Source organism: Heloderma suspectum, chromosome 4 (assembly GCF_057233095.1).
Source record: "Heloderma suspectum isolate Gila_16-S chromosome 4, 16-S_ref, whole genome shotgun sequence".
Taxonomy (NCBI): Eukaryota; Metazoa; Chordata; class Lepidosauria; order Squamata; family Helodermatidae; genus Heloderma; species Heloderma suspectum.
Window position 1 is genome coordinate 38,506,475 of NC_139461.1, and position 13,563 is coordinate 38,520,037.

The following is a 13,563-nucleotide window of genomic DNA, read 5'->3' on the forward strand; positions in this document are numbered from 1 at the left end:
ACTGCAGCGCTGGGCAGAAAACAACAGAATGACATTTAATTGGGATAAATGCCACGTTCTGCACCTAGGAAAAAGAAACCAAATGCACAGTTACCAGATGGGGGATACGTGGCTCAACAACACTACAAGCGAGAAAGATCTTGGAATTGTTGTCGATCACAAGCTGAATATGAGCCAACAATGTGATGTGGCTGCAAAAAAGGCAAATGCTCTTTTGGGCTGCATTAATAGAAGCATAACTTCCAAATCCCGGGAAGTACTAGTTCCCCTCTACTCAGCACTGGTTAGGCCTCATCTGGAGTACTGTGTCCACTTCTGGGCACCACACTTTAAGAAGGATGCAGACAAACTGGAGAGGGTTCAGAGGAGGGCAACAAAGATGATAAGGGGACTAGAAACAAAACCCTATGAAGAGACACTGAAAGAACTGGGCATGTTTAGCCTTGAGAAGAGAAGACTGAGGGGAGATATGATAGCGCTCTTCAAGTACTTGAAAGGTTGTCACAGAGAGGAAGGCCAGGATCTCTTCTTGATCATCCCAGAGTGCAGGACACGGAATAATGGGCTCAAGTTAAAGGAATCCAGATTCTGGCTGAACATCAGGAAAAACGTCCTGACTGTAAGAGCAATACGACAATGGAACCAATTACCTAAGGAGGTGGTGGGCTCTCCCACACTGGAGGCATTCAAGACGAGGCTGGGCAGCCATCTGTCAGGGATCCTCTGACTTGGATACCTGCATTGAGCAGGGGGTTGGACTCGATGGCCTTGTAGGCCCCTTCCAACCCTACTATTCTATGATTCTATGATTCTGTCTTGATAGTCGGCAGCCTCTGAGGTTAGAGGCTGCAAAATATCCAATGCAGGGCAGCCGGAGCATGGAGGTGATCCTTGCCTCCATGCTCTTTCTGCCTGCACTCTTGGGTAGATGGGATTTTGCCCATGTAGCTGAGGAGCTTTGGAGCAGGAGGGGCTACGTGCTGCATAGGAAGTTGCGTAAAACGGCTTCCACAGTCTCCTCCCCTCCATGGGACGGCCCCCTTTTCCCTGTCTCCATGCTCCGTTTCCAAGTGCGGAGACAGGGAACAACTGCACCAGGTACAGGGAGGGGGAGAGCACGGTTTCTGGGCTCTGAGGTCAGAGCCCTGGTTCTAACCTTGGATCCCAGAAACTGAAATAACCTATGTCCCTCAGACTCTCTCTAGGGGACATAGGATTGCGCCCTTAGCTGTGCAAACAAGTTTTCTTTTGGATTTCAGCATAATCTTTTTTTGGTGCTTTCCTGAATTAGATATTTGTCTAGATATTGAGGTTTCATATTTTAATTTTTGAATATTTTTTAGAAGTAGGATTGTGACTTGAATTTCAAAGAAAATATTCAGGTAATTATTTGTTTACATTTAGACCCCAGTTTTCTATCACGGATAATCAAGACAGCAGTAATCCAATAAAATCCAGAGAGCATCACTTAACATTAATCTGTTGAATTGTTTTTCTGTATCAGATATGCTTGGAAGTGTCAAATAAATGTTTTCTGCTTCTCCATAGGAAAGAAGGAGTTAATGGATTTTACAAAGGAATCATACCCAATGTGATTAGAGTCACTCCTGCATGCTGCATTACATTTGTCGTATATGAAAAAGTATCCCACCTGTTACTTGGCTTTAAGAATGGTGTTTAAATATTGGAGATTCCCTTGGGACATTATGATCGTTTGTTCTGCAACTTATCAGCAATACCGTAAAACTGTGTGGCTTAAGACTGAATTTTTCTGGTACTCACAGAAGAAGCTGGAGACACCTTTTGTTATGCTAGATACATCTCTTCTGTATTTCAATATGCAGTCTTTGCCTGGAATATTATTCCATCTGAACCTTATGACTGAGTGAATAGATGCAGCCCGGTAACAACTCTTCATCTTTTATTTTGTTCTACAGTGAATTGTTCTGTCTAGCCCAGTAATATGAAAGACAGTGGACTCTGAACTGCACAGTGCCAAGAGCTTATGGTGTCAAAATATTAAATGGAATAAGGTCACAAGCAAATTGGTTAAAATACATTGCATATGGGTGTTTACCTAGGTATATCTCCAATAAATTGTATATATATTTATTTACAATGACTTCAGTTTTCCAAATCCTTTCATTCCATAATTAGTGAATGGAAATTCAGTGGAGAGGCTGCTGGATTCAGTAGCATGGCAGTGGAGAAGCATGTCCACCATGTTACTCAGCATATTCCAAAATGGGGCTAAAGTTCCATGTTGTCGTCTTTAAAACAAAGGTTTATTGTGTATCCTCGTTGATGTCAACATGTTTTAAATCTGGATATATGTAATTTAACGTTATTTGTATATAATATTTTACAGCTTTTGAAATGTGATGTTTAGAGGTAAGCATGCAGGAAGCCTGGTCCTCCTCGCCCTGTTAAAGAGGGAAAAATAACCCTTTGACTCCCAGATGGAGAAGACTGAAAACTGTCATACTTTCCACTCAGCTCACTCATCCTCTCTGAGCAGTGAGAAAGAAGGAGCATCAGCAGCTGCTGGAAGAGCGGATTCTGGTCACATTTACCCACATCGGGCTGCTGAAAACGTGGAATTGGCATGAATCCTGACTTTTGTATGACACTTGCAGGAAAGCACGCACAGGATTGCAAACTTAAAACTTCTATATTTATTTTATGGAAAGATTTCTATCATGCTGGAACCTTATATGAAGATGGTGTACATGGGTAAACACATGCAAAGTTCTGTTTGTACATTCTGCTCAAGTTTTGAGGTTCAAGTTGTCTCTTCCAGATAGTGCCGTCATATTTGCGCCATTGATTAGTGCAGCCTTTTCCAACCTTGTGTCACTGGATGTTGTTGGAGTACAACTCCCATCATCCCAATCAGCATGGCAATAGTCAAGGACACACAAAGGCAACCTAGAGCCCTGGCGTGCCGTACTTATTTCTCCCCACCACCCAGCTCTTCAGCTGGAGTGTAGGGAACAGATCTGCTAATGGCAGCAAGGAAATGAGTGATCTGGATCAGAATGGGGGCAGAGGTGCCTTTAATCTTGCCTCTCCCAGGAATCCCGTCTCCTGATCTCAGCAGGCAAGTTTAAACCTCCCTATCTCTGCCCACTGAGTTGTGGTGTGTGGGGGGAGGGAGGGGAGTTGGTGTACATGCATTTGTGTGCAAGTGTGTAGTTGACTACGTGGCACTGCATACAGCCCTCAGGGCCAATAAGTTGGCCCAGGACAATAAGAATTGTAGTCCAGCAAAATCTGGTGACACAAGGTTGGGAAAAGCTGGACTAGTGTGAGATGCAGCAGTGCTACCAATGCAGTTTGGCCTTCCAGTATTTTGTACTTGGATCAAAACTTCCATGTATGTTCCAGTATGCACAGGCAGTGTTTCTTCTGTGTTGAATAATCATTCCTATTCAATACAGTAGAGGGCACAGCTTTGCATACGTAAAAGAATGAGCATGTAGGATTGTCCCATTCACTAAAGTTGCAGACAAGTTCTCTGCTCATCAGAGCACCTATGCCTGCCAACCTCCTGAAGACTCAAGTAGCAATTTTGTAGACTGTAACTATTAAAATGGTACTTATTTGCATCAGCATTCTGTCTTTCAATAAACAAATTATTCAAATCCCTTGTTTTATTCAAAATAGAAAAAAGTAGTCCCGTCCCCCCACCACCCCCATCCTTAAGTAAAAGCACACTTTGGCCCGGGGCAAGAATATGCTCAAATAAGGTTAAATGCTGTTTGCTAACTACATTTATTTACTTAAGCTATTTATAAAAGATGATCTTTATTAACAAATCTAAGAATAGTCTAGAATTTGTACAGATGTAGTACATAAATTGAGATTGCTGCTACAGAAGCTATATTCCAAAATATTGTAGAAAACATGCTAGGGATACTTAAAACAAAAATCAAAAATTCATCTGGTTACTGATGTTTCTATAAACAAGCCTGTGCGTTATAATCAAATGCTTACTTCTATACAGAGTGGCCCAACAGTAGGTATACAGTATAGTTTATTTGCATTTTATTACATTGTTTATTACATTTACATTTGTTTAACACAGTTTAGTCTCGTAAGTGCTCAAAATGTATTCCACTGATTTAACTGTCACTCCCTCTTCCCAACTGCCATTCTGACTCCACCCACACATCTTCTACTCAAATTCTACTCAGATTTGGATTCTGGGACATCAACATTCTAAACAACCGTATACCTACTTTTGGACCACCCTGTATACAGAAAAGTAGATCTCAAGGATATAGTGGGAGGCTATATATAGTGGTGTAGTGGAGCAAGGGCGCACAGGGCTGCATGCTGGCACTTTATATTAGCAGGAACACTGATATCAACTGCTGCTCCCCTTCGGACTTCCTTGTTCCCTCTGCGCTTAGCTGCAAGCCTCACAGTAGCTGGTGAGAAATGTTTCCTGTTGTAATGCAAAGCATTTTGGGTGGCTTGGTCTTGATTGGGCAGTTAAGACCCATTAGTTTTACAAGAGACCTGCTCCTGGTGGAGATGAAAACCACTAGAACTGGTTTGTTGAAATGGATTAACGCAACTGTCCACATTTTTTGGACTCTCCTTGGGAACTTGACTATGAGAGCTGTCATGATGAGCGCCTGCACTTTAAAATCTTCCACTTTACCACTGCTTATAAAAAGCATTTGGGGCAGGGGAGTATCACTGAGTTCTACTTAGGCAATTCTTCTATAATGATGCGAGAGACTGAGTTCCATCCAGTTGAAGCATCTCCTCTTGGATAATCTGAGCAAGTACCGACCCAAACAGCAATATCCACCAGTCCAGCACTGATTCCTTCACATAATCCTTCCACTGTTTAAAGACAAAACATATGCTGGTTTTGCTCAAAATTTACAAACCCCAAGGGAGGGTCAGGACGCAGAGAACAGGAAACTGGGTGAGGCTGGGTAGGTGAGGATCTCTACTAATGCTAGAGTCCTCTGACCAAAGGAAGCAGAGAACCAGAATGATCTCCTAGAACAACAGTGCAGCAGAGGGCACTCGGCAGGTACAGTCCTTGGCTGACCAGGGCCGGAAAGTTGGATGGCTGAAGAGGGGAAGGAAGCAATGCTCATCTCCACGTGGTCGCGTCACCTGACAGTGGAGGGGGAGTGGGGGAGGCTGGTCTCATGTCCCCACACCTGCACCCTAGCATGCCCTTCTGTGCTAGGTGAGGAACTCATGGCCAGGGTTGGGCGGGGCAAGAAACAGTCAAGGGCAAGAAGCCTTTCCTGCTTTCCATTTCCCTTCTCCCACACAAATTCCTTGCATATTCCTGCTGTTGCTATCAGAATTTTCAAACATACCTCACACGTGAAACTAGAATTTAAATCTTTTAAAAAAGAGCCATTCAATATGACAGCAGAAATAGCAATGCTCTCTTCAAAAACAACAGCAACACACCTCAAACAGCTAATAGCAGCTGTTAGTAAACATAAGCTTGCTCTCCTTTTAATAGAAACCTTAATTATGTTTAGTTGTCTCCTTATATTTCATGTGTGTGTGTCTGCACAAATTTCAGAAACAATAACATGATCAAGTTTGACCTTTGTATTTTGGAGCTGCCTAATTTTCGGGTTGGTGGCTTTCCCTGCACACTACTTTTCTCTGCTGCAGTATGATCCCAAAAGGCAGAGGGGAAACTGGGTGGATAAGTCACCATTAGCACTGGGCTTTGTATCTGCCTGCTTTCCTGCATTGAAACTAGCGGGGTCTAATGCTGGAAGGTGGGGCGGGGAGCTGTCTTCCATCTAACCTTAAAGAGGGAGTAGGAGTTCAGCCTTCCCCAACCTGGTGCCCCCCAGATGGGTTGGACTACAACTCCCAGCATCCCCCCAACCAGCCATGGTTGGGGAAGGCTACAGTAGTTCTTTACTAGACAGGAAAATTGGGATATACCTATTATTTTGTCACTAGCCTTTTTACTTAACCAGGCAAGTGACCTGGTTGGCATTTCACATTAGCCCAGGACCTTGTGAAATTCTCATTGCCTACATGGTATGGTCTTGATACATACCTGAAGAAGTGCGGTGTATGTTAATAGTGGAATTTAACTCTGGACTTCCTTGATCTAAATAAATTATGGCTTCAATTGGAAGTGGTCCAGAGCATTCGGCTCCGTTAAACGTAAAATACCATCGTTGACAACAAGCATTTTTGCATTTAAGCCGAAGTGATCCACTGAAGAGGACTCTCAAAGCACTGTTGGTGCGCATCTTTGTGAATGTACATTCCTGTTAAAAAACAAGAACAAGTTGTGTGCTGAAGCTGGTGTTTACTTATCATTTTAAATGAAGGTTCGTTTTTGTTCAATGAACTGTTTGAGATGTCTCAGAGGTATTCCACAAGGGGACACCTTTGGGTCCCCAGCTACTAAGAGAGGATTAGACAAGCGCAAGCAACATGGAAAACATTTCCCAGCACACCTTTGTACCCTCAATGTAGCTTGAGTACATTCCCAAGTTCAATTGTTGCGCTATTATAATAAATATAATGGTGCTTGCTTACTGCAATTTTTCCAAGGTCTATCCCATAGTTCAGGGCACTCCACGAACACTGTTTGTAGTTAGGTGTCCAAGACTCCTCAAAACTTTCCCGCATACATTCTCCTTTTTCTCCTTTAAGCCCATCTCGGCCAGGAATCCCAGGTGTTCCGGGGATTCCATTAACGCCAGGGTTTCCATCCCTTCCAGGAACACCACTAGGTCCTTGCAAACACATCCCATTATACTGAAAAGCAAAATTCACATGTATTTATTGTTTTTCCAATACTCAGCTGTGTTTGTTTACTCAAAACACAAACGTTTATTTGGTGTGTGCACTAGCCAACCAGCACTCTGTGCAGCCTGCTGGGGAGAGGGCCAGCCAATCAGCACTACACAGTCCTCTTATTATTGTTATTAATTACATTTTTTTTCCTCCCATAGCTGAAGCTCTCTGGGCAGTTTACAAAGATTAAAAACATTAAAAATCCAATATGCAAAATTTAAAAACATAAAAAATACAACAAACAGTATACACAGAGACAACATATATCTAAAAATGACTTTGAGCAATCAGCTAAACCATAAAATGAATCCAGGATCGATTAAAACTCATCACATGCTGATAAATGCCTGGGAAAAGAGAAAAGTCTTGATCTGGCACCAAAAAGATAGCAATGTTGACCCCAGGCAGGCCTCGTCGGGAAGATCATTCCATAATCAGAATGGCCCCAAGAAGGCCCTCTCCCTTGTTGCTGTTTTCCGAGTGTCCCTCGGAGGACCTTAGATGTTGAATGTAGAATATAGGTAGGTTCATGTTGGGAGAGGCGTGCCATCAGGTATTGCGGTCCCGAGCCATGCAAAGCTTTATAGGTCAAAACCAGCACCCTGAATTGGGCTCGGAAACACATAGGCTGACAATGGAAGCGTGCCAGAGTTGGTCTTATATTTTTGAGCCTTCTGGTCCCTGTTATCAATCTGGCTGCTGCATTTTACATGAGCTGCAGTTTCTGGACCGTTCTTCAAAGGCAGCCCCACATACAGTGCATTGCAGTAATCTAACCCAGAGGTTACCAGAGCATAGATAACTGAAGTCAGATTATCCCTGTCCAGATAGGGGCGTAGCTGGGCCACCAACTGAAGTTGGTCTTCAGCTAGAAACAAGAAGAACCAGATGACTTGAGCTCATTTCTCAAATCAAGAAGCCCCCAGTTGGAATGAAATTGTGCCTGTCGTGAATTTGCATGCAGCACAATCCCATGCACATTTACCTAAGTAAATCCTAAGTAAGTCTCACTGTTTCTGTTGGACTTACTTCTAGGTAAGAAAGTGGTCACAGGACTGCAGCCTATATGGTGTTAAACAAGCCTCTTTTGCAGACTCAAACTATTGCTGTTTTTATTGCCATTTTTATTGTGTTCTTACTGTTTTTATTATCTTTTATCGATTTTAATACTGTATTGGTTTTTATTATGTGTTTTATTGTTGTATGCCACCTTTCAGGACAGGTGGCCAAGAAATATTTTAAATAAATACAATAATAAATAAAATATTATGCATGTGAAGTGCTTTGAACATAATAAAATACTATATAAAATATCAAGTTTTAAAAAAATTAAAGTTCCTGCTACTGAAGTGGAAAGGAATAGCTGGCACAAATACGTTTACCAAATTTGGTTTGATACCAGTGACCATTTCTGCCCCTCCCCCTCTCTGCTCCGCCCCATCCCCACCCTGTCCAAATATCTTCCTTTTACATATGCGCATATATGCAAGTGTCTATTTTACTGCCTGTACATTCACCAGGATGCTATGACTGGCAGTGGATTCCCAATACATACCCCAGGTAAAACAAAAATTATTTATTATTTATGTAGAATATTTTTATACAACTTAGTATCCTAAAACCCCTAAGCGGTTCACATTAAAAATACAATATAGCAATATAAAAACAAGTTAAAAATAATAAATAATTAACAACATTACAACAAAATAATAATAATAATAAAATAGGGTAGTAACACAATCCTTTACAGGTCAAGGAAAGCCTTTGAGAACACGTATGTTTTCAAGAAGCGTTTAAAACTTGCCACTGTTTCTGCCTCTCAAACCACACATGTGAGAGTGTTCAAAATTTATTTATTTATTTATTATTAAATTTATTAATCGCCCATCTGGCTGGTCACCCAGCCACTCTGGGCGATGTACAACACACAATAAAAACAGTTTAAAACAATAAAATTCTACAATAAAAACATTTTCTAAAATACCCTAACCCACCCCAAATGCCTGCCTGAACAACCACGTTTTTAATGCATGACGGAAGCTCATTAAAGAGGGGGCATGACGGAGTTCCCTAGGGAGGGAGTTCCACAGTGTGGGGGCCACCACAGAAAAGGCCCTCTCCCTCGTCTCCACCAGTCTAGCTGTCCTGGCTGATGGGACAGAGAGGAGGCCATCCGAGGCTGATCTTGTTAAGCGGCCTGTCTGGTGCTGCTGGAGGCGCTCCTTAAGATAGGTTGGGCCGGAACCATATAGGGTTTTAAAGGTCAAAACCAACACCTTGAATTTGGCCCGGAAAACAACTGGTAACCAGTGCAACTCCTTCAGCACTGGAGTGATGTGATCTCGCCGGCGGCTGCCTTTGATCAGGCGAGCTGCCGCGTTTTGTACCAGCTGCAGTTTCCGAACCGTCTTCAAGGGTAACCCCACGTAGAGCGCATTACAGTAGTCTAAACGAGAGGAGACCAGGGCATGTACTACCGATGGGAGCAGATGGTCGGGAAGGAAGGGGCGCAGCTGCCGTTTCAGATGGAGTTGATACAGCGCTGTCCGGCTCACAGCTGACACCTGAGCCTCTATGGACAGCTGGGAGTCCAAAATGACCCCCAGGCTGCAGACCTGGTCTTTCAAGGGTAGCCGTACCCCATTCAACACCAGGTCAACATCCCCCAGCCTCCTCTTGTCTCCCACCAAAAGTACCTCGGTCTTGTCAGGGTTCAGCTTCAGCTTATTCCTCCCCATCCAGCCACTCACCGTCTCCAGACATTTGGACAGGGATTCTACAGCCAACCTTGGTGAAGATTTAAACGAGAGGTAGAGGTAAACCACCAAAGGGTGGGTGCCACCACTAAGAAGGCCTGCTTATGTACTGCTACTTGCTGACATTCCACTGTTCATGGAATGACCAGTAACACCTCCTCAGAAGATAGGGGGAGGCAGTCAGCTACAAACTGTAGCTTCCGAACCACGTTCAAGGGCATTTAAATACTTGTGTGATTGTCACGCATGATGATGAGTTTAAAATGGGAACACTGCACATGCCTAGAGTAGTTCTTTTTTATCAGAGCTGGCAAGCAGTTTTCTCTAACATATCGGGATTGTAGAAGCAGTTGTAAAGCACAGAATGTCAGCGGGGGAGAGGAGAAGAAAAATGAAGAGATATGGTAATTGTGTGCTTCACAACTGAAGTAATACGCATGGCCATGTAAAGCCGAATGTGCAGGGCTGGCCCTACCATTAGGCAGAGTGCCTCAGGAAGCAGATTTTAGGGTGTCATGAAAAAGCAGAAAATTGTTAGTTATTAATTTATTGTCATATTTTCACTGCCAGGAAGGGGAGAAGTAACTGAGAATTTCTGCCTCAGGTGCCCAAATAATTTTGTTGGACTTGGGTACTCTGTACTCTGTACCATGACTTTGGGGTAGGGATGTATGAAAGTCACTTACCTTTCGCGGATTATGTTGATGGTGGGGGTGGGAGGCGTTCCGTCCCTCCCCCTGGAATCCTCGACCGGGGGGGGGAGGCGCTCCGTTCCTCCCCCCCGGAATCCTCCGTGGCCGGCTGCGCTCCGCGGCAGCTCTGCGGAGCAGCCGGCCAGGCCCAGCCAGGCCAGAGCTGTCCGCAGCCGGATTTCCGGCCGCGGAGGGCTCTGGGTAAACCCCAAAACAAAAAACCGCGTACGCAAATGGTGGCGGCTACGGCCGCCGCCATTTGCGTTCCTTATTTTTGCTGTCTTAATCTACGTAAATATTTACGTAGACTATGAGAGCGAAAATAAAGGGGAACGCAAATAGCGTAGCGGGCGCTATTTGCATCCCTTTTTGATTCACCGTTTTAGCCTACGTAAATCTTTACATAGGCTAAAACGGCGAATCAAAAATGGACGCAAATACCGCCCGCTACGCTATTTGCGTTCCCCTTTATTTTCGCTGTCATAGTCTACGTAAATATTTACGTAGATTAAGACGGCAAAAATAAGGAACGCAAATGGCGGCGGACGTAGCCGCCACCATTTGCGTATGCGGTTTTTTGTTTTTTGTTTTACCCAGAGCCCTCCGCGGCCGGAAATCCGCGTACGCCATTTGCGTATGCGGTTGTTGTTGTTTTTTTAAACCCACCCAGTCATGATAGGCTACGTAAAGATTTAAATAGCCTATCACGTCATTTTTTTTTTTTTTAAACCTAGCCATGACAGGCTACGTAAATCTTTACGTAGCCTATCACGTCTTTTTTTTTTTTTTACAAGCCTAGAAATGGCGGCGGTGGCAGCCGGTCGGAAGACCAGCCGCCGCCACCACCACAGCCGCCGCTGCCCGGACGATCCGCCCCAGGTAAGTCTTGTCCCGGGGGGGGATCCGCGGGGGGGCAGGCCGTTCCACCGCGGAGTTCAGGGGGCCGAATGCACTGGCATTCGGCCTCACTGAGATCCATGAGGGAATTCTCTGACATCCCGACATTGGGGGTGGGGGGAGAGCAGCCATTTGATGTTCCGCCTCAGGCAAACAAATGACTTAGGCCAGCCCTGGGAGTGGGGGCATAAGACCATTAAGTCCAGAGTCTAAAATTACATAGCTGTACCACTGTTTAGTTACTAGCTATGCTATGCCCATCTGTAGTTTTATGGCATAGATGAAGTCTAACCAATTCAGTCCCAAACAATAAGCCAACAGCTATAGCATTACATTTTGTTTGGGGGAAAGAACCATTTCTTTCTTTCTCTCCTTCCCTTCTTCTACCCACACCTCCCTCTCCTCTCCCATTCTCATACACATGCACACACACGCACACCTAGATTTAACTGGGCGGTGCTTCCCGTACGTCTGGGAGAGGAGAGGATGTGGTGAAGACTAGCCACAGCCTACCACAGCCAGCTCTGCTGATGTGTCCAACGTGGAAATGAATGCCTTGAGAGAGGAGGAATGTTTCAGAAACCCACTAACCATTCCCCTAAAGGTTCAACTCAGTGAGCAATAACAAAGATTCGAGGAGATCAATCAGATTACTCATCCTCTGCTGCCATAGTGTCCCACCACAGCTGTCACTTTCCCAGCACTCCAACAATGGGTTTTTACATTAGCAAAGAGGGTGAGTTCAGGTCGTGACAATGGATACGATAGGCGGCAGTCTTCCCCAACCTGGTGCCCCCCAGATGTGTTGGACTACAGCTCCCATCATTCCCAGCCAGCATGGCCATTCATGTTGGCTGGGAATGATGGGAGCTGCAGTCCAACACATCCGGAGGGCACCAGGTTGGGGAAGGCTGAATTAGTAGAATTCTTGATTCACGCTGCAGGTGGGTAGAAACATTTTTTAATGCTCCCCCACATAAAACGTAAGAATTAGTGCTTCCATCGGCTTATTTTCTTGTTACCGCCCCAGAAAATATGAGGTACTTTGATAGCATCATCTCCCTGCATATAGTAAAGTAGCAGATCAGGAGGAGGGCTGCACGGAATGCCTCTCTGGTGCTCCAGTAACTAGCTGCACACAGAGTTTTTCTGCGCGAGAGCCTCCAAAGATACTGCCACCGCCCTGCGCCGTCTGAAGCGGCACAGCCCGGAGAGAGCTCTACCACTTCGCTTTACCGCCGCGTCCTGCGCAATGTGCTGACTGACTCCCGACGGAAAGAACTGGCTTGGGACGGGGCGGCGGGGAGCAGCAGCAGCGCCTTCCGCGAGCGCGGTCCTCCGGGGACCAGGCATGCCCCCGCCGCGCCGCGCGCCCTCGCTCGCTGAGCACGCGCCGCAGGCGCCTCCGCGTGGCTCCCGCGAGGCCCTTTGCATCACAGCCAGTCCGGGACCCCCGCCGCCCGGCGGGCCGCCCACTCACCACGTCCACCACCTCCCTCTGGCGCAGCGCCTTCTGCTTCCCTTTGGGGTTCTCCGACATCCCGGGCGGCGAGGCCGTCGCCAGCAGCAGCAGCAGCGGAAGAAGCAACGCGGCGGCGAGCGGAGGCGGACAGGGCAGCGCGGCCGGCGGCAGGAGCTTCATGGCCGGCGGCGGCGGCGGCGGCTGGCGCGCGTGAACCTGGTGGAGACAGAGGAGCGCTGCGCCGACGGGGCCGCGGATGAACTGGGCAGCGTCTGCGGCAGGCAGCCGCCGCGCGCGAAGACGCGCCGCTCACTGCAGCCGGAGCCCCGCCAGCTCCCTCCCAGGGGACGGCCAGGAATGCCCGCCGGCCGCGCTCTGCAGCAGCGCTGCCTCGCCAGCGAACGGCCCAGGGGCAGACGGAGGGGCCTCCGCCCCCGCCCCAAATTAATATGGCCGAGACAGAGAGAGGGTCAGCGCGCGGGGCGCAGTAGCGTGGGTGGGCGGCTTGCGCTGCACGCCTTCATCCCGAAAGCGGTACCGCCTTCCCGGGCCTGCGCGGGAATGGCCGCCTGGGGGCGCGTGGCTGACCCGCCGCGCCATCCAGACACCTTCTAGTTCCCCTAATCTAGAACCGTCTTGAATGAAGGCCAGAGTGGAAAAATGCGGCCGCTTCGTCCGTGAGGGGCTTCCATTTCCAGAGGCGACACATTCCTTGCGTTCTGGTACGCGTGCGCACAGCCCAGGTTTTGTTTCCATACCGGCAGCGCGCTGGGGGCGAGGGGGGCGGCGGCGTATTAACACAAAGGAGGCTTACTGCCAAGATATCGCACGGTGCAGAGCATTAAAAACAGGTCATAGTGATAGGAACAGGCGTGTGTGGCGTGCAATGGCATTTAATTTCTCCATGGGTATATATAAATGAAGGAAAAAGTATAACACTGCA

General features: G+C 46.6%; 2 protein-coding genes across 3 annotated transcripts in view; one reads left to right on the forward strand and one right to left on the reverse strand.

Moving 5' to 3' along the window:
• The window catches only part of SLC25A32 (solute carrier family 25 member 32), a 26,373-nt gene extending 22,731 nt beyond the window's left edge, over window positions 1-3,642 (forward strand). Inside the window, exon 7 of the mRNA XM_084848972.1 lies at window positions 1,549-3,642. Within this exon, the coding sequence (XP_084705098.1) occupies window positions 1,549-1,681 (133 nt within the window). The 3' untranslated portion in view covers window positions 1,682-3,642. The remainder of the gene's footprint in view (window positions 1-1,548) is intronic.
• On the reverse strand, window positions 2,655-13,156 carry CTHRC1 (collagen triple helix repeat containing 1). 2 transcript variants are annotated; one of them, XR_014790021.1, is made up of 5 exons: window positions 12,639-13,156; window positions 6,553-6,774; window positions 6,062-6,278; window positions 4,253-4,857; window positions 2,656-3,998 (listed from the first exon to the last, which is right to left on the reverse strand). XR_014790021.1 is itself a non-coding variant. In XM_084848973.1 (4 exons), the coding sequence occupies exons 1-4, from the start codon at window positions 12,798-12,800 to the stop codon at window positions 4,715-4,717; spliced, it is 744 nt and encodes a 247-aa protein (XP_084705099.1). In that variant the 5' UTR covers window positions 12,801-13,156; the 3' UTR covers window positions 2,655-4,714. The 2 variants fall into 2 exon arrangements, 1 of the variants encoding a protein (XP_084705099.1); XM_084848973.1 differs by having other exon boundaries at window positions 2,655-4,857.
• Window positions 13,157-13,563: the final 407 nt, after the last annotated feature.

What these genes read in the sequence shown, in the direction of transcription:
- CTHRC1 (XM_084848973.1), bottom strand. Translation starts at nt 12,800, where the DNA reads ATGAAGCTCCTGCCGCCGGCCGCGCTGCCCTGTCCGCCTCCGCTCGCC. An exon ending in AGAGGGAGGTGGTGGACGTG is followed by an intron (nt 6,775 to 12,638) that starts GTGAGTGGGCGG and finishes TTTGCTTTTCAG; the next exon opens with TATAATGGGATGTGTTTGCA. An exon ending in CATACACCGCACTTCTTCAG is followed by an intron (nt 4,858 to 6,061) that starts GTATGTATCAAG and finishes GTCTTTAAACAG; the next exon opens with TGGAAGGATTATGTGAAGGA.